Here is a 20,017-nt window from a genome sequence, read left to right as displayed (position 1 = left end):
ATGAATGGGTTTTAACGATCATACAGCTAAGCCCAGGCTTGCACTGTATGTAACAAACGGCCCGAGCAAAAGCAAAACTATGTTTTCACCAAGCCAGGGCACACCTGCATATATGGAGCCCTATACGCAGAAGGGCTGTGGATGCCCGACCCCGGGGGTCGAGTTATAGCTATAGCTAGCACAATCCTGCTCCCTGCACAACCAGGGCCAGAAGAAAGCTGGGTCTCACAGCTCAGGTCTGGCATGGCAGGAAATCCAGTCCAGTTCCGTTGCCAGGTTCAGTTACAAACGTTTTCTGGGGCAAGGACCTTTCCGAGCCAAGGAGAACAAAGCTATCTTGGCAACTAGCCACGGCTGGAAGGTAAATATTTCTTTCCCCTGATTTGAACTGAGTGGATATCCTGTTGCAAACTTGCAGTCAGGAGGGGAGGGGAGAGGAGAAGGAAAGGGAAGAGGATGGATTAGCTCAGAGCTGGCACCGAATGAGAGACCTCAGAGTGGCACAAACCCATGCCGAGGGCTGGGGGGAGAAAGGATATTTAAATGATCAAATCAGAGCTGTTCTACTCTCCCAAACTTCAAAAAAACCCACCAAAAAACCTGTGTGCGACTGTCAGGTTCCTTCCTTCTTTGGACGTCAAGGAGGGAGGTCTTGTGGGCAAGAGATGGGACTTTCAAAGGCAGCATTGAGACTCCAGTTCTGCCAGGGAGACCCTGGGCACAGCTCATTCATCATGCCAGAGGAGCTGGTTACTTCCTTCCACCTCCCCTTCCCTTGTCTGTCTGTGTATTTCGATAACAAGCTCTTCAGAAGAGGCAACATAGAGAGACGGTTTATAATATAGTGCCCAGCACAACGGGCCACTGGATCTGAACAATAGTTTATGTGCCACGCTACGTTTGAGGCCGTTGATGCTGTTAGCAGGTTTCTAGCACGCTGACCCCGATGTGTCCGGACAAGTATATCTGACAACTCTGCTTGAGGCACACGCGCTTTCCTACAATGGCATTTTTCAGCCAGCTCCCCGCCACTGTGCTGTCATTCAGAACAAGGTTAGAGGAAACAGTGGCAAAAATGCCTGAGCCACGTCTGGATTAACATTCCCAACCCCATCACGAGCACCAACGGTGAACTGCAGCTGCAAAGTCAGCCGGGACTGACACAAGCCTGGCCGACGGCTGCTAGCATCTGGGCGGGGAATTCACAAGTACACAGCAAGTGGTTGCAATCAGAGATACACTGCACAGGCAATCCCATCTACACAGGGCTTCAAAGGAGGGGAAACCAAGATGTTGAAAGTGGGAGCGCAGCCTCAGATATAAATTTGGCTGGAAATGCAGAACCAAGTCATCCTGGGGTCTGGCCAAGTCCGTCATGCCCACAGCTCCAGGGTGGGTGCATGGTTTGCAAAAGGGCTGAAGAAGGATTAAGCAACAGCTTTAGCAAACGGCTGGAGCAAGAGCCCCAAAGTGAGGACAAAGCCTGGGGTACAGGTTTGTTTGCAGTCTCCAGTCTGTATTTACAATGCAAGAACATGTGCAAATACCAGAAAGCCATTCTCTTCCCCTCCCCAAAACTCGGCATCAGTACACATTCAACTGAACCCAAAAGATGCCTATGACAGCATGCCTATGATAGCTTTTGGGCTCTGCTACCACAGGTATGAAGCCCAAAAGAAATAAAGAGAGCCAAGCTCAGCAGTAAAATGCTGGAAAGCCCCAGGGCTTCAGTCTTCAGCAGTGACCCATGGCAAAGCGGGCAATGAAAGACATGGGAAGGGCAGGTACTAATTCCTGTGCCAAAACCTCCCAGTGACTCAGTAAGTTAGGAGGGTTTTCTGACTTTCTGCAGTGCAATGATACTAAATCACTGCAGACTTCACAGCAATATCAATACCAGAGCAGCGGCTTTAAAACACTGAGCAGGAGGTGTGAGCAGATCTTTAAGCAGTTCCTATTGAATTCACCGACGGGACTGGAGGATTTAATCAGTGCAGAGCAGGAGACGCAGGCTTTCCATCTCCAGCAGCCCCATCACCCAGTCAAATGCCTTCCCTATCACATTATCCTGTAATGGGGGGAAGGAAGTTATAGATGCCATTACTATTTTAATACCAAGCCTCCAGCAGACCTGCTGCTCAGGCTGACAGCCCCTTACACAGGGGGAGGGCTGGGTTTGACTACAGCTTTGCCAAAGGCAGGTGCTGTACCTCTCGGGTGATGTGTCCGGCCGGCTCCAAGGTGCAGGGTAGCTGTCAGGTCCTCCTGGGAGAAGGTGCTATATGCCGCCTATGAGGCAGACTAGTCAAGGGCAAATGAGGCTGGGGGGAAGAGGGGAGATTGGGGAGCAGAGCCAGGATCCTGTCCATGATCCACCCGCATCCACGTGCAAGGCAGGCTGCGGCAGCTTCGCCCTGGAACAAGGGGGCACTTAGGACAAGTTGCAGTCCTTCGCTTCCCTTGCCCGGCGGCAGACTCTCTGGCTCGGCACTGGATGCTGTGGAAGTGCACCGGGAGGAAGTCTGCACTGCTGTTTCCCGTGCTGCCATTGTTTTGTGACTACGCAGAAGGCTGGCATGCTCCAGGCACGCTTTCCATTAGCAACAGGCTGGCGATAGCCACCGCCCTTCCATGTCTATGCTTGGCAAGTCAGTGCTGGAAACAATTAATCTGATTTATTTAGCACAGTGGTTGTCAACCTCGTTAGATTCAAGGCTCCCCTCTCAGAAAATGCCAGCTTTTGGCTTTCACCTGGGTTTTTTGACTGTGGAAAACTAGAGCACGTTCTTGTATTGCAGAGAACTTGGCAGACCACAACCATAGTTTTGAGGCTGGATTCCTACTTGAAATCTCCGGGTTTACCTTGGGTATCAGATGCAGGTGTTTGCACACCTAACGGTGCTTATACTGCGTGGCCCCCCACAGCACCCTTAAAAGGATCTCATGGCACCCTGCCCTGGTTAAGTCACCAACTTAAAGGAGACGCACAAAAACTGTGCCACTAAAATTATTTTTTGTCGCAGTCGTCTCCCCTGAGGTCCCTGTGAACACTTCCAAGACTACCTCTGTGCCCTCCTTCAAGCTCAGCTCTATGATACCTACAACCCTGGACAAGGGGTGAGCTGCTGATGGGACAAAACCTCCACGCCACCCAGGCTCCGCCACAGGCTTTGCAAACTAGAGCAGGGAATGCACATTGCCTTCTCCCAGGGATCCAGGAGCAGGCTGGTGGAGCCAACAAAGGGGCTCTCTTAGGGGAAGCACACCATACTATATCAGCAGAACTTGACCTCCAATATTTCCATGAAAGATTGGCACCGGCAGAGTTGCAGGGTTGATTAACACAGGCCAGACCCCGTTCCTTGATGCTGCATAAATACACTCCCGGTATTTGGGAGGAGCTTGGGTATGGTGTTAATGGGACTGCTCCAAGAATCCAGACAGACAGGCAGAGCAAGATACCAAGGCTGGGGTGGGGGGGAAGTGGACCAGAACAAGTACAAGCTAAGAGAAAGCAGGAAATGGAGAGACTGAAAAGTGGGAAAGGACAGGAAGAAGATGTGAGACCACGAAGCAGAGAAGAAACAGAAAATAAAAACCAACAGAGGGGACAGATGTGAAGCACAGATGCAAATTCATCATCCCCAAGAATTATTTCCTTAGGCTCTTAATTGGATCCTATTTATAGCAGCCCCATGAGGCTGCTTGGCTCTTTACAGACACAGAGGATGGTAGGTCCTGGCCCCAAAGGGTTTACAGTCCAGAAAGACAAAGTGGGAAGGGGTGGGGAGAAGGAAAAAGCTGTGCCTGCCTGGCAAAGCTAGCGTGGGGGACCAGGTCCCTGGTTTAAACTGAAGGTGGAGGTGGAGAGGACAGGCTGGAAAGAGTGGGGATTCAGGCAGGGCTTAAAGGATCAGGCAGGGGCTGAATGTGGGAGGGAGATTTAGGGCCCTGAAGGGAAGAGAGGGCAGGAGCTAAACAGCTCAGGGGGCACGCACAGTTCACAAGAGGAAAAGCCGTAGCTCGGCTGTCTCGGGCCAACTCGTGCAAAGAAGCTGCAGTCTGCTAATACCTCCAGGATATGTTTTTAGTGAGCAATAAGAGCTCACACTTTCAGATTCAGAGGCCCCTTTCATTCAAGGGCATCCATGGGTTTCCTGCCTTATTCCACGTTACAGATGGAAGCACAGAGACGTTAAGTCGCTTGCCCGGGGGACATGCCTTAACTACCCAGACCCCCCGTGTTAACCCCTGGACAACCTCCGTCCCACCTGCTCCAAGCAGCGCAGCGCCGAGCGCTGGTAAAACAGGCAGCGTGCCCAGGACAGTTACAGTCTGTCTGAACTTGCAGGGCATCACTCATTTTTCCAGCAGACCAGAAACGGGCGCCTCGCAAAGCATGCGCTGGCATTCACTCCCCACTCAAGTCCAGCGTTTGGTTACCTGCTGCCCTCCCCACGGCACAGCTCACAAAACAGCAAAGGAGGGCCGGGCTGGCCCTCCGGCTATGAATGGCAAATCCAAGCACCAGCTCCCAGCATATCTGACCTCTGTCCGGCTAGAGGGCTTTCGCCTAATCTCTGCAGGATCCCAGTGCATAGAGGAGAAGTGGCTGGCTTGGGGGGCGGGGAGGGGAGCAGGAGACTCGGGTATCAGCATCTCCCCTTCAGCAGGGTAAAGTGATACCGGCAGGCAAAGCAGAATGGAAAAACCCAGCAGGCATTTAAAAACAAACTGCTTCTTTTATCAGCACCCAACTGGAGCAATTCAGGCTGCCCAGAGGGTGGCTGGTGATTTAAGCTCTCATGTCACAGTCGCTGGATTCCCAGGAGCCCCAGGTTCAAGGCCACCTCCATCTTTCTGAACGTGGCTTTATTTTTATTTTTGAGGGTAAGACCTAAAGCAACAGCAGGGTCTTGTCTGTTCGGAGGCAATAAAACATCCTGCCCATGGCACCTTCCAGAGTGGTTTCCTAGTGGTCTTTGGCCACAACAGCCCTCTTCTTCAGCTGGCTGCAAACCTCACAACCCCGTAGGCGGCCGTCTCAGCAGCGGGCGAGACAGGCAGGCTTTTCCACAAACCGGGAAGTGTCTGGCTTTGGCACATGGCATTTCTTTTACTGGTGGTGCTGCTTTGCCCTGAAAAGCAGATGAAGTCAGGGGAGAAACTCCTGCTAGCTCAAAGGATCATTGCATCACACAGTAACCTAGAAGCAACAGCTACTTAAACACTCATCAAGATGGGAAAGTCAAACTTCATACAAAATTAAAACTGCACTGGCCACGTTTGCCTCTCAATGGGAATTTTTGCCATTTTTCCTTGTGGCAATGAATGGCGGCTGAAAGAAAGAGGAAAAGGTCATTGTACCTGCTTCGTGGAAGGGAACCTGGGTTTCTTTTGCAAAACAGCAAGGTTCTCAGAAGCCAGGATGCATTGGGAACGTCTTGCAGAGATCCAGATCACCTCGGCAGGATGATCCTCACCTGGCCAGCCCCCTCCCAGGGATGGAAATCCAGCAAAATGTACAGAAGGGTCAGAGGCTCAACTGGGGTGTTCGATCTTGCAGACAAGGACAACAATAAAAGAGAAATCCTTCTTCATCAGCCAGGGAGAAAGCCAAGAAGACAGGAAGTAGGAACCAGGGCTCTGAAACAAGATCGCTGATTCTTCCACAGTGAAGCTCTTTCACCGGCAGCAGAAAGGAAGCAGGAAAGGAACTCCCTACTCGCAGGGAGGGCACGGCACGCTCATACCTGGCTTTCCTTTTTTAGGCAGCAGCATTAAATTTGGAAATTTCCCACAGCCTGAAGACTCCAGGACTGCAGACCAGGAGCTGCCAACAACTGCACAGGCCAGCCCCGCTTTCACTTACACAGGCTACTGGCACATGCTGGGTCCTTTCAATGAAACACCACCAAAGGGGCCGAAAGAGGCAGCGAGGTCTCCTCCAATTCTTGTGGCCCAGCTGGCCATGGGCTAAGGGTGTCCGCCAACCCACAGGGGCAGGGCGCAGTTTGTCTGTCTGTGCTCAAAGGGAGAGTGGAGAAATCCTTCAGGATGCAGGCGAGAGCTGCACAGTAAACTGTAGAGAGGCATGTCAGGATGCCCAGGTGCTGCCCGTCCTCTGACACTCAAGTGTGTGCTTCTACCGGCATCAGCTCTTCCCTTGGAGGGACACCGGGTGCTCTGGGATTGCTATGGAGACCACTGGGATGCTCGAAGGAATGAATGCCGCACTTCCCAGCCCCAGCTGAAACTTTCACAGCCAGCATCAGCCAGGCAAGAGAGAATAGCTCCAGCCGCCAGCAAGACGGGCTTCTTTTATTAACGCTCTCTTTGGATGTACTGAGGGGGCTCTGGGAGATCATTAGGACTGTGCAAAACTCAAAGCCTCGGCTGCCTGCCAGTCCCACTCGGAGCATCGTCGGGGACAGCAGAGGTTCAGCCTGGCTCTCCGCTGGGAAGGCTGTCACCCTGTTGGCTTTCAGAGAGCCCTCTGGGAACAAAGGAAGAATAAGCAGCTAGGTCTGGTGTAAAGGGATGTAGAGGAGCGCAGGCAGGAGGTGCACACCTGCGTCCAACTGCTGCGTTCTCATTGCGTTGCATCCTTTTACCAATGCAGCGGCTGCTTCACTCCACTTTGGGCAAGCTATAGACGCACCAGGGACTTCATGATTATTAATGAAGGGGTTGTCCGCTTAAAAACAGATCAGGGGCAGGCAATTATTTTGGGTGGAGAGCCACTTACTGAGTTTTGCCAAGCCATCGAGGGCAGCCAGGGGCAGATAAATATTAATTTTCCAAATTTTTTAGGGGTCCCATGGGCTGGACAGAATGGCCTGGCAAGCTGCATCTGGCCCCCAGGGCCGCGTTTTGCCCACCCTTGCTCTAAAACAATACGGCTACAAGCTGGATACCTGGGAAAATGAGTCATTTGCTGGGCCTCAAGGGACTCCAATGGAGATCCTTTCCAGAGAGACTGCTGCTTTGACTGCAGCAATTAGGAGACTCAAGAGACCGTTACCTCACGGAGAACAAGGTAAAGTTATCCACTAATTTACAGCTATTTGCATCTGTTACAGGTACTCAGGAAATGGCCTTCAGGCAGGCCCTTTCATTTCCTGTCCCCAGTTTTCTTCAAGGCATCAATAAAAGCAGCTTGTCTAATCGAAAGCAACCTGGATTCAGAGTGTATATTTGGTCTAAGTGACTGCCGGGAGCTCTCTAAAAGGATGAAACATCCTGTTCCCTCTAAGGAGACAGAGGTCCGTGGACATGAGAGTCAGCATGGAAAGTCAAGGGCGCAAGAAAGTTGCATTTGTCCTCTGCGGCAGTACCAAGACAGGGCAGAAAGCACCTCTGCAGACCAAGAGAAGGGGAGACCCCAAAGACAAGGCTTGGGACCTGCCAGACATAGGTAAATGGAGCATTTAAGAGGAGGTATAAATACTGCCAAGGTATAAACCACATCTTCTCACCATTTTCGTATGAAATTCTGTCCACACTCCTATGGCAGCTCCACTGCCCCCATGGATGCGGGGACACAAGCCAGCCCATCTCCTCCACTGCTGCAGTAATTAACCTTAAACAAGCACTGGCACGAAAGTGCTGTTATTTCATAGTTGCAGACATTCCTCCCTACCCAGTTTATGATGAAGCGCCAACTAGCTATAAACATCTTGGGAAAGGCTCGGCCTGGGTTCACCTTCTCATAAGGAGGATGTCAGGCTCTGGCATGAAGCCAGCTGTTCCCATGGCTCTAAACCACACAATTGCTCCTCGTGTTGCCACCAAAAGCTTCCTTAACAAAACCCTTCCATTGCACGCCCCCGCAGGCAGCACCCAGGCCAGATACGGGTATGTGCCCTTCACCCGAGGTCGCTCTGCAGTGAAAATGCAACAGCGAGTCGGTTCCACTAAAACCTTCAGTCTCCTTTCACATAAGCTGTGAATCCTCTTCCCTGTGGTAAAGAGGGAAAGCACTAACCCCACTGTCTATATGGGGTGCAATATGGGCCTCAGCCTCATAGGTGTCAACTTGCTCTACTCTTCTGGATAAATCCAGGCTGTCCAATAGGACCATATATGCAACGATGCTCAGGCACTGAAATGCATATCCTAGTTATATTCACCCAGGAAAAGCCAGACAGTGTCCTAGTGGGGTGCCCTGACACTAGGCTTCATAACACACAGGTCCAAGGACTCTGATGACTTTCCCAAGTCAAAATGTCTAAGAGCTTTGAAACCAAAGCCACAATTAAAAACAGCAAGGAAAGCTGTTCCCGAGCCACAGTTCCCCTTCCCTCAGCACTAAATACCAGTTCACCCTCTTTTGGAATGGTTAACAGATGCTGGTTTTACTTCTAGCAGCCCACAGGGCAGCATCACAGCTCTCAGGTGGCTTTTTCACCTTTTCCGGCTTTATCAGCATCAGACGCTCTAAAATCCAAGCCGTCCCCATCACCGATGATGCAGGAGCAGATGCAAGTCTACAACCAAGAGACAAATGTCTCCCCGGCCTGCAACAGGACCTTCTGATCTCTCTTGCAGACAAAGCTGGAAAGTTTAAGCTACTGCTGGAACTAAGATGCCAAGATATGGGCCCTTAACAGAGCGATTCCAGCTGGGCGGCCACGCTTTGTAAAACTGCTGTTTGCTGGCTGCGACCGACCTTCCTCCTCCCTTCGGATTTTAGCACCTTGAGGAGGAAGGAGAGGAAGTGCTCTGGAAACAGAAGCCAATAAGCTGAAAAGCAAATCAAGTCACCCTTCCCCCAAGTGCCAGGCTGGTGCCAACTGCATTCCGGTCAGTAAGGAAGCAAATCTGACTGGGGCAGCTCGCAGGCAGCAGGGAAGCACAGGAACAAAAGGAGCCTCTTCTGGCAAGGCACTTCCCTGACTGCACCCACCCTCTGACATTCAGAGAGCTGCAGAGCCAGTGCCAGCAGCCCCAGGCCCTCAGCGAAAGGCCTGCAGTAACCCAGCTTTTGCACTCACAGGCTTCGAAGCCTTTGTACCAGGGAGATAGTAGCTATCACTCACTGCACTGCGTTTGAGTTGGACCAGGAGTTTCCCGTAGGGCACTGGAAGCCTTGGTTTCCTGCCAGAGAATTGCTGTGCACCCTGCTCCGGAGCTGGAGCCGTTACCTGCCTGCTTCACAGGTATCCGAGGAATTTCAAAGCCTCTCTTCCCTTTGCACCAGGCAGTGCTGGCAGCTGCCTTGCAGATCCTGTTAGGCTCCAGGGATTCCTCTCCCTACCACTGCCTCCACAAAGGGTGGAAGCCATGCCAATCCTGTAACGGTCCATCTACACTCCCCGGTGCCAGCTGCCTAGCCAAAAGGATTGGGAAGGAACCCAAGACTCCAGGGGCTGAGCAAGCACAAAGGAGTGGTTATGTGGACAGCAGGGTCACTCCTCTGAAAGAGGCATTAGACATGGGAGCAGACCCCTCCTCGCACTGAGGCTTTTTCGCTTGTGCCTCTAGCAAGTGCAATCCCTGCAGACAGTGGGGTCTGGGATAGGGCAGCCACAGCCCCTCGTACAGGGACCTTCACACGGCCCAGCCATCTTCTCCAGCTCCCCATCTAGCCAATACTACCATTGCATCCTGCCCAGAAGATTAATGGGGATGAATGAGGAGGCCTGAAAGAACAGAGTGGGAAAGAAAGGAGAGGCTGAACTTTTAACCACAGTGCACTTTCTTCAGCGTCCCACAAAGGCAGGACACTACTTCAGAGCAACGAAGCGGGCTGTTTGCAAAGCGACAGCCCTAGAAGGGACCGTGGAGGACCCGCACACAGTTTATCCATCAGAGCTTCAAGAGCTGGCCATGCCACCTGCTCTGCTGGGTGCCTTGCGGGCTAAAGCTACAAAAGCTGCTCTTTCATTGAGAGCTGCACTGCTACAATTTAGTGTTTACCTGCTGCAGGATAAAAGCATGCATGTGTGGTCTGCACACACCCTAAATATAAAATGAAGTCCCCCACATGAGCTACCTCCCATCCAAGCAAGCTACAAATAATGAGGACAGTCCATCCACGCCCCTGCAGTTCTCCCCAGGTGGTTACTTCTCCACTGTGTTCATCACCCATCCAAGCCACTCAACAGACTTGGGCATACAAATGGGGGTGTTCATGCTGCACCTCTCGCCTCGCCTACAGGCGGTCACAACACCAGCTCCTACTTTCTCTCCACCGCGGTGCAAAGGCAGACTTGCGGCTCTCTTTTTACACCAGCATGGACTTGTGAAACCGCAATTGCCAGCCCCTTGGGGCACTTCAACAATGAACTGCTGGATCATCACCGCAAATGCCCAACTTGCTGAATTCCAAGGCACAAACTGCTTATTGCAAGCAGTCTGCAGCCTCCGCCTGCCCTATTCATGCAGCCGGGAAGCCAGGGCTACTAGCCAGCAGCCTCTCCTGTCAGACTGAGCGTGCTGTATTGACATGAAAAGCTTGGGCGTAGCTTCATGTCAGTACTCCCTGCTGAAGGGTCCATCTCCTGGGAGATCTTCCACTCCCCCTCTCCAGGCCCCACCGGCTCCCGCCCTGCAGGTCCTGTGAACTGGTACTGAAACTATTTAAATATTGAACGAGAGGGGACCCAGAGTGAGGCGATCTGCTTGAAAATGAAAAGGTTTCCCTTGTGCCTGAGACGGGCCTGTGCGTGACCCTCCCTTCCCTCAAAAAAGCTGCCTCCCCCTTTCAGAAGGGCACGGACAAAACCAGTTTACAGCAAGGAATTGCACACAGAGTGGGGAGACATCACATGTCTGGGGCACCACAGTGGGGACAGACCACCAGAGAACGAGGGCAACTGCAAACAGGAGCCTGGCTGACCATGTCCTGCGCTGCCCAGGCTGCTGAGACCTGACAGCTGTCCTCCCGGACAGCACCACGGGCCAGGCAGCTGCAGTTGCTGTCTACGGTAGCAGAGGCCTGCAGAAAAGCCAGGGGACGCTGGACAGAGTTTGCAGCTTTTTGTATACAACACAGCTCGGTTGTTGATTTTGGAAATAGTTTCTTTGCTGGAAACCCCCTCCTCTACCCGAAGGAAGGTTCGGAAAAAAAACCCAAAACCTAAGGTCTCCCAGAGGAATTGTTCTCCAGCTGAATAGGAGATTCAAACATGGGAGGCAGTGGGAGTTGGCAACAAAGGTTACTACAGTGCTAATCCTTTGTACGTGCCAGCATTAGAGACCAAAGCACTATTGTCATTTTTTGAGAAGATCTTTTTTAAAGCTGATTTTATGTTGCAAAAGCCCAGGGTTTAAATGCACAAGGCAAAGCGCTGCAGAAACACCCTTTTACCCTCCTGGGACAGACACAGTGCACATGACAGGAAGGAATAAATTCAGGGGCCAGGTACAATCAAAAGCAGCAAGCAGGCTAATTTACTCAGACTCTTCAGGAAAATGCTGTTAAAATGGGCTCTGCTATTATTTGTACAATGCTGCAGCTTTGCATGGCCCTCGTATGGCCAATTTGGTCCCGCGTGACAACACTGGACGGCGCAAAGATTTTCCCATAGCTCTGTCCAGGTCTACAAAGCTTTGTCTGCTTCCTGTAGCCTGTCCTCTCACTGCAGCACAGCTCTGTCTAGCTCAAGCACATAAGAGCTCAGGTCCCGGAGCAGAGCACCTTGCAACCTGAAGCCACCAGCCCTCTTTGGCTTACCTGTCCAAGATCCAAGGTGACGTTGACCTCGTTGAACTCCAGCCCCCGAGAAAGCGGAGGACTCTGCCACCAGCGCTCCGTGCCGTCGATGGCGTTGCTGATGGGATGGGCCTTGTTGCTGTTTGCAGAGGAGCAGATGTCACAGTATTGTCCCTGCCAGAAGCAAAAAGACAGCAGAGATTAGCACAGCATTGAAGCTGCTGGCATTCCCCAAACCTTTCCTGTTCATACAGAAAGAGCCCAAGCCTCAGTAGAGAGTGTTGTAAAATAAAGATAAAGAATAAGCAGCGGACGGCGCACCCCAGGCCTCTAGCGACCTCGACACCCTCTCTGCCAGCCCCAAAGATTTCTGTGTCCCCTTGCAAGTCCCATGTTCTTGTCACAAAGGTTTACCAGATGAGTGCAGCCCAATCCCCACCTGGTATCCCACAGGGAGCAGGTGGGCTGGGGAGATTAGGGCCTTTGTAACCCTCCTTCACCCCTGCAAGGGCAAACTCTTACCGGGAGAAAGGAGCAAAATATGCCCAACTGGAACAGCATCCCCTCTGTGCCCCAGACATGTACACAGTACCGGGGAAAGACCCCAGGTTAAAAGCCCTAGAGACTATTTGTCTGTAGGGTGTGAAAGGGCAGCTGCCCCAGTGATAATAAAGACATCAGCTCAAGGGAACTGATGTCCACAGGCCTGTGCCCCCTATGACCTCTCCGATGAGACTATCACTCGCACCCTAGCTGGCCGTTTGCGAGATGGGACTACTGGAACAAAACACTCGCGTGGACCAGACTGGCAGCTCGTCCTGCCCCGGTTGCGTTGCAATCAGCTTGGATCTGTTTGACTCATTTCAAAGCCCCTTTTAGCCATGGCTCTACACCAATGCAATCGCTCAGCAGCAACACTGCCAGCCCGCTGGCGATCCCGCTGCGCCAGGCTGGACAGGGCCTGCTGAGCTGCCCATGCTCATGCTATAAACCAAACTAAATATGTTCCCACTGAGAGGGAAAAGCCTTGTCTGCTCGTGGGGTGGATTCTCTCTTTTCTTTAGAGCAGCGAGGCTGGTTCACTTGAAGAGCAACTTGGCCAACTTGGAGGGGACACACACGTACCCCAGAGAACCAGCAAGTTGCTGTCTTCCTAGCCCCTTGGTACTGGCACTGGATTCACTCTGCTCCAAGCCGCTGGAAGGGAAGCACTGTTATTTCGCAGTTCCCCTTTAAAAGCGGCGTTTGTCTTTAGGTGAGCGAATTGGCTTGGTTTGTCCCGGCTGCAGCTAGCTTTAATATTACACCAGGTAGATGATCTCCAGGAACAAGACAATCTCTGATGCTTCCTGCTTACTATAGCCTCAGCCCCTCCAGGGCTGCAGACAGACAGACATCCTGCCATGTCCAGACTCTCCGAGACGGGAGGAGAGCCCATGCTGAAAGGAAACGTGAAAATTCCCAGCATTCTTCCCTGCAGACATAGGGCATGCGATTTGCAAGCAATTATGCAACACAAGTTGCTCTGAATCAGCCCACCTTTAATTAACTCCGTGAGAGATATGGAAATGCCAGACAGTGAAGTACAAAGCCAAGGAGCGGAGACAGCCAGCATTGGGCTATTTTCCGTGCACCGAGCCCCAGCTGGACACAAGGAATCTGAATGAGACCCCCTTTAAACAAGGGCACAGACAAGTAGAGAGACCGAATGAGCAACAGAGACACCAACCAGCCCACTAAAGAACAGGCCTTTTCTGTTAAAAAAAAAAAAAACAAAAGAAAGAAAGAAAGAAAAACCTGTGCAACAGGTTGCAAGGAGAACAAGATTCCTGCTGAAGGAACACAAAATTCAGAGGCTTTTAACAAAACAGGGAGTCTGGTGAAAAACTGGAACAAAATCCTCCGACTCTCAATAATTTCTCCTTTTGTTTCTCCTTCACACGCTTCCCAACGACATGCAGTTGCCCCTCCAAGCTCACACAGGACTGGAAATTCAGACTGGCTGCTGTACTCGATTAATCCTCCAAGGGCTCCCCGCGCTGTTATCTGTGCAAAGTGCCCCTATTTACTGGCTCAATGGCTTAACCGAGCTGGTTATTAAATGCTGCCATTGGGGCTCTGACATTAGTGATTCCCAAAAGTGCAGACGAACGTGCTCCGAGAGACAGGACATCGGCCGCAAGAGAAATAGATTATTTCCAGCTACTCAGCGAGTCAAGCGTCTTTCGGGGCAGACTGCACGGTCAGCTGGAGTTTCAGGGCACCACAGGCAAAACAGCTAACCTCTGCCCTCTGAAGATTTTGTTTAATAACAGTAAAAATGCAGGGCTGAGAAGTGCAATCTCTGTGAGTCACGGGGTTGAAATAGGCAGCATGTTATCAGGGCAGGAGAGGGGGACCCCTACCAAGGTAAGCAAGAAAGAACAATGGAAATGGAAGAAGAAAGGCAGGGAAGCGAAGCTGCCAGGGAGCTGAAAGAGCACAAAACGAAGAGCAAGGGGAGAGAGAGCAGATCCCGCTCTCATCACAAATCAATGGGAATGCTGAACTCAACTCCCCTAGGAGCAGACACACAGGCAGGGAGCCCCGCTGAGCTGGCTGGCCTCTGGGAAAGCAGAGGGCTTTGTCCCAGCTTATCTGGCCTTGCCATGACCCAGCCTTAGTCATCCTCACCTAATTCATCGGAAACCCATGGGGAACTGACCCCCTTTGAGATGACAGGTGGGTTTTGATAAGGCAAGGGAGGGAGGGGGGAAACAAAGGCCGACTTTTTCAAACAAATGAGGTGCATAAGCATTCAGGAATTTGCACCGGTAATTACCACAAGCCTGCATGCAAATCAGGTAACTGCATATACCATCGGGCTCATTCCTCTGGCCAGTAAAGGACAACTATGATTTGTGGCTCAAGTTGGATAAGATTTTATAAAGATATCAGATTTACCCAAAGAACCTTGTCCTTAGACCCACGTCCTTAGACCAACACGGCTACAACCTACACTCCTGGCTCAAGTTAGGCACTTTCTTTTCCGTTCCAATTAAGTCACGAAGGTTGGTGTCTTAACGTGATGGAAAATGCACTGAACTCATCGTACTGCAGCAGTCTTTGGCCTGCCATTTAGACTTCCAGCGATGGGTCTCTGACACAAGACATCTCCCAACTCTTTATGTAACATGCAAAGGATTAGGGATGGACATACCTAATAAAGAGACAGAGGAGCCCAATTTCATCCCAGCAACATAAATCATGAGCGAACACCATGCGATTCAACTAAGATGTGCCAGTGTCAAGCGGAGCATCAGACCCCTGGTTCTCCTCTGGCTTACAGGCCTGCATTCTTGATCCGTGAAGCTAACAGCTTGCAGCTCAACATGGCAAAGCTTTGGGCAAGCAAGTCATTTTCCATGTGAATACTGTAATGCCCTGTGTGGACAGGCATGCAGATGAAGATGCACATCAAGTGAAGGCAAACGTTAAGCAAGTGGGAACTCCTGGGGCGATCTGAATTTGAGGGTGCTAGAGTTGTTGTTAGGTTGAAAGCAATAATACTTAAAGCCCCCGCCCCAAGATAGAAGAATGACTCGAGGAAGTATGTCTTGCATTTGAAAACGTGGCTAACTAACTACCTTTTATAGGACCAACTGCACAGTTGGGATATCACCCACAAAAATCTTTGCCTCTTGCATAATTCCTGGATCAAACCTACAAAAATTGAAGTTGGGATAAATGTCTACCCCCAAACTGTTCCAGGCTCCTGGGGCATCTCAGAACAAAGCCTGTAACACTGCAGCTGATCATTTAGGTCAGGGGTGGCCAACATGCAGCAAAGGCAGCATCTCTGTGTGGCACAGAGTAGATCAGGAAAGGGGACCGGCGGGCAGCACAGCAGCAGTCAGAGCAGGAAGCAGAAAGTGGAGCAGGAGATCTGGCAAGGGGACCACAGTGGTACTCAGGAAGGGTGTGGGCTAGTTTGTGGCACTCCTGCCAAAACTCCGGCCTGCACTGACTTGGCTGGTGTGGAAATGCAAGTGTAAAGGTAGCACATTTCTCTTATTGTGTTCAGTGAGTCTTTGGAGCACGCTCTGCCTTGGAAGAAGGACAGAAAGGCTTTAAACTCAAGTCTGAACAGCAAGTCACTGCTTATTGATATAAACACATTCTCCTAGGGACAGACATTACACATAAACCAGTTTTAGTGATTAGAAACTGGTTTAAACCCATAACAAACAGACATTCAGTGCACATAAACCAGTTTCAAAATGGCCCATACCGGTTTGAGATAAACCTGATTGAATCAGACTTAACTGATTTGGCTCAAACTGGTTTCTGCAATGTCTGTCCCAGACCCGTGTAGCCAACTTAGTTAGCAGAGCATAGGCAAGTGCTGAACAAGTGTCCCAGTGCAGCTCTCCCAATGCACCCCCATCCTGACCTGCATCGCGCCTGCTGACTGCAAAGCTCCCACGATGAAAACCGCTGACAGCTGTCTGTTTGGCTAGAACAAAACTGGACTTCATCCTAATCTGACCAGGCTAGGAACATGCCACAAACCCACCAGGTGTTTTTAAAGACTTATTGGGAACACATGGAGGGGAAAAAAAGGTATGTTTCCCTGTTTAAAAAAAATTCTACTAGTGTCAACAGTTAGTGGCAGGAGAATTTCTTAAGCCTGCTATTTATGTGGCCACAATGCAGCATTTATCAGGCACCTCCTACCAGTGCCTGCCTTCTCTAACTACCAGACCCTGCTAAAACTTGTGTGCGCCCATCCAAACTGAACTTCCAGCGCTCCTGGAGGAAAGCCTTCCTGACCACAGCTGCGCCGTGTACAGCATGAGGTAGGGACGAGCAGGTGAAAGGGTTAGGCCACTAACTTAATCTGCTGAAAGAGTGCACCAATGACATACATTTGGAGTTCATTATTGTCCTTTCAGTCTACTTAAATTGAACACTTCCCCCCCACCTCCCTTATTGCTTGAGACCCTGGGTGGTGTTGAAAGCCCTAAAGGGGATGAATTGGGAACCCTGACCTCTGCACTAAAACCTCCTTTTTCCTCCCTTCCCTTTTAGGTGCTGCCTGTGGTCACGGAAAGAAGCCACTACAAAAGAAGTTTTCTAAAGCTTTCAGCAGGACCAAAGGCTATGGCCTAGGAAGCAGGCTCAGATCAAAGCACTCTCCTATCAAAGCTGCACAGAAGGACAGGGAGGGGGTCACTACAGACCTCTCAAAGCCTGAGCAGCTAAGTTTGTCCCTGGAAGTAACTGGGAGAATTTAAAGAGCTAGAGCAAGGCAGCCCTGGTGAGTCCCAAGCCTGTAATTTTAGTCCTAGCATGTTTAACGCAGGCTGTTATAAATCAGACATGGCACATGAACACTGGTTGCAGATGGGAGTGCATACGCCTAGATGTGAACATCCTGCTTTTTGCTAACTAGTAAAAAAAACCAAACAGTCTTGTTTCAATGAATTAAGTTTTCAGGTATCGTAAATCTGGTTGCAACTGAACTTGTCCCTCAATGGTGCTTCCGCACTAAACACTAGACTGGCAGAGCTGTGTAGTCCCGCTGCTACAGCTAGGATTCACTAAAACCTTACTTACAGTGGTCCATTAACTGCCCCACAAAGCCATCCTTGCTCAGTATACCATCATTATGTACAGGAGTCTGCTAACAACTATAAAGCAATAAACTGGAGAAAGGGCGCTGCTTTTCTACAGTGACAGCCTGAAGAGCTGCCAGTCTAACATGGGGTTTTGCCCTTTGGCATCCTTCCAACCACTGGTAGCTTAAGGACTGGAGAACAGTAAATCGGCTGCCAAACCTCATTTCCAACCCCACAACTCGAACTGGCCTCTTGCAATGACCGGTTTCACAACAGCCATTTTCCAAAACTTCCCCCCCTTTTGGAGGGGTTACAGGCTGAGCCTAGCCATTTCTATAGCCCCATCGGGAGAGGCGATTTAGCATGACAGACCCTTTAAATAACCCAACAGAAAATACTGACAAACAACAGCTGTCTGGGTCAATTTGCCCAAATTTGCTGCTGGCTTCTTCTCCCACCCCAAACACGTTCAGTGTTATAGTGGCTCCCAAGTACTTTGGCTGTCCTCACGGCATTACAGCGGATCTGGGATTCATGGAACTAAACCCCCTGCTATACTTACCTATATTACACCAGTAACTGGTTAACTATACTAAACTAACATTTAGCCAGGCCACAGGTGAAAAGTCAGATCCCCCACAAGCACGAAGTAACGACCACACAATTAACTGGTGAAAGGCACCATCTGTTTAGACCAGCTACAAATGCCAAGTTCATCTCGAATCATAAAAATAGCTGTCCAGTGTCCAGCTACAGATGCAAAACCCATCTCGCACCCTAAAAATGGTTGTCCAGCTATGAAGTTAGTGCTTGAAAACACGTAACAACTCTAGAGGTGGCTTCTAGCTTGTTTTTCTTTCGAACGTGTCGCACGGCCCTAAACCGACAATTTTGCAAATACTCTCGCACACGGTCCAAGACGTGCACGGCTTCGAAGCGGGCGGCTGCGCTGCGTTCCCGCGCTCGGCTGAGACTTGGGGAGGGAACAGCCCGCCAGGGCCCGCGGCTGGAAGGGGGCTCGTCGGCAGAGCAGGGGAAAGAGCATCGCCAACCGTGCATCCCGGCAAAGACGGAGCGGTATCCGGGTCCAAGGTCTGCGACCCATCCTAAAGCAGGGGGCATGCGACGCGGTTTCTTCCTGGTGCGATCCTTTGGTCTGCTGTCGCACGGGAAACACCTGCCTGCCAGCCGTGCCATTCGTGCCCTCCCCAAGCCCTGCGCCCCCGCCTGCCCTACCTGGATGGTGTGGTGCGGGTCGCCCCCCGCCACGGGCCCGCCCACCAGCTTGCAGTACAGGTCCTCCAGGGCGCCGCCGTCCTCGCCGCAGGTGGCGGTGGCCGCGATGCGGGTGCTCTCGGCCAGGTTGAAGTAGGGCGGGTGCAGGCTGTGGCCGCCGGCGGGCGCGGGCAGCGCCAGCAGCAGCGCGGCCAGGGCGCAGCGCAGCCGGGCCGGCCCCATGGTGCGGCGGGCGGGCGGCGGGAGCCGGGAGCCGGGAGCGGAGCGCTGCAGCCGCCGGCCGAGCGGGGAGTGGCCCGGGCGGGTCCGCGCCGCCGCCGCCGCCCATTGTCCCCGGGGGCGCGGCCAGGCTCGTGCGGGCACGCCTCCACCGGCCTGCGGCGCCCGGCCAGGCGAGGCTCGGCCCCCGCCACACTTGAACCCCCCTCCCACCCCATCAGTCTTGAGGATCCCCCTGGTTAGGCTGAAACACCCGGGTTAGGCTCAACCCCCCGTCCAACTTTGAGGACCCCCTTGGTTAGACTTGACCCCCCCCATCAGTCTTGAGGATCCCCCTGGTTAGACTGAAACACTCCTGTTAGCCTCAATCCCGTGTTAGTTGAGTATCCCCGAGTTAGACTCAATAGCCCCTGGTTAGGCTGAAACACCCGGGTTAGGCTCAACCCCCCGTCCAACTTTGAGGACCCCCTTGGTTAGACTTGACGCCCCCTCCCCATCAGTCTTGAGGATCCCCCTGGTTAGACTGAAACACCCCGGTTAGGCTCAACTCCCTGTTAGTTGAGTGTCCCCGAGTTAGACTCAATAGCCCCTGGTTAGGCTGAAACACTCGGGTTAGGCTCGGACCCCCGTTAGACTTGAGGATCCTTCTGGTGCAACTGAAAGACCCTGGCTACACTCGAGCCAGCCCTGGTTAGACTTGAGCTTACCGTTAGACTCAAACTCCCCCTAGTTAGACTCAAACACCCTGGTTAGACTCAAGCCCCCCATTCAACTTTGAGGACCCCTTGGTTAGACTTGAATTCCCCACCCCCATTAGACTTGAGGATCCTCCTGGTTTGACTGGAAGACCCTGGTGAGGCTTAAGCTGCCCATTAGACTTGAGCTTCCCCTAGTTAGACTCAATACCCCCTGGTTAGACTGAAACATCCTGGTTAGACTCGACCCCCCCGTTAGACTTGAGGATCCTTCTGGTTAGACTGAAACATCCTGGCTACACTCAGGCTCCCCCTGGTTAGACTCAAGCTCTCCGTTAGACTCAAACCACCCCGAGTTAGACTCAATGCTCCTTGGTTAGACTGAAACACCCTGGTTAGACTCGACCCCCCATTAAACTTTGAGGACCCCCTTGGTTAGACTCGAACCTCCCCACCCCCGTTAGACTTGAGGATCCTCCTGGTTAGACTGAAAGACCCTGGTGAGACTTGAGACCCCCTGGTTAGACTTCAGGATCCCCCTGGTTAGCTGCGAGCTCCCCCATTAGACTCGAACTTCCCCGAGTTAGACTCAATACCCCCTGGTTAGA

General features: G+C 51.8%; 1 protein-coding gene across 3 annotated transcripts in view; it reads right to left on the bottom strand.

Moving 5' to 3' along the window:
- LAMA5 (laminin subunit alpha 5) overlaps positions 1 to 18,732 on the bottom strand; it is a 119,615-nt gene extending 100,883 nt beyond the window's left edge. For all 3 annotated transcript variants that reach the window (XM_059713212.1, XM_059713213.1, XM_059713214.1), the window contains exons 1-2: positions 18,496 to 18,732; positions 11,681 to 11,833 (exon numbers count right to left, since the gene is read on the bottom strand). In XM_059713212.1, coding sequence (XP_059569195.1) covers positions 11,681 to 11,833; positions 18,496 to 18,717 — 375 coding nt within the window. In that variant the 5' untranslated portion in view covers positions 18,718 to 18,732. The remainder of the gene's footprint in view (positions 1 to 11,680; positions 11,834 to 18,495) is intronic.
- Positions 18,733 to 20,017: the final 1,285 nt, after the last annotated feature.

This window comes from Alligator mississippiensis, chromosome 9, assembly GCF_030867095.1.
Source record: "Alligator mississippiensis isolate rAllMis1 chromosome 9, rAllMis1, whole genome shotgun sequence".
NCBI classification, from domain to species: Eukaryota; Metazoa; Chordata; order Crocodylia; family Alligatoridae; genus Alligator; species Alligator mississippiensis.
The sequence above is the reverse complement of the archived record's forward strand: the minus strand, read 5'-3'. Positions and strand labels throughout refer to the sequence as shown.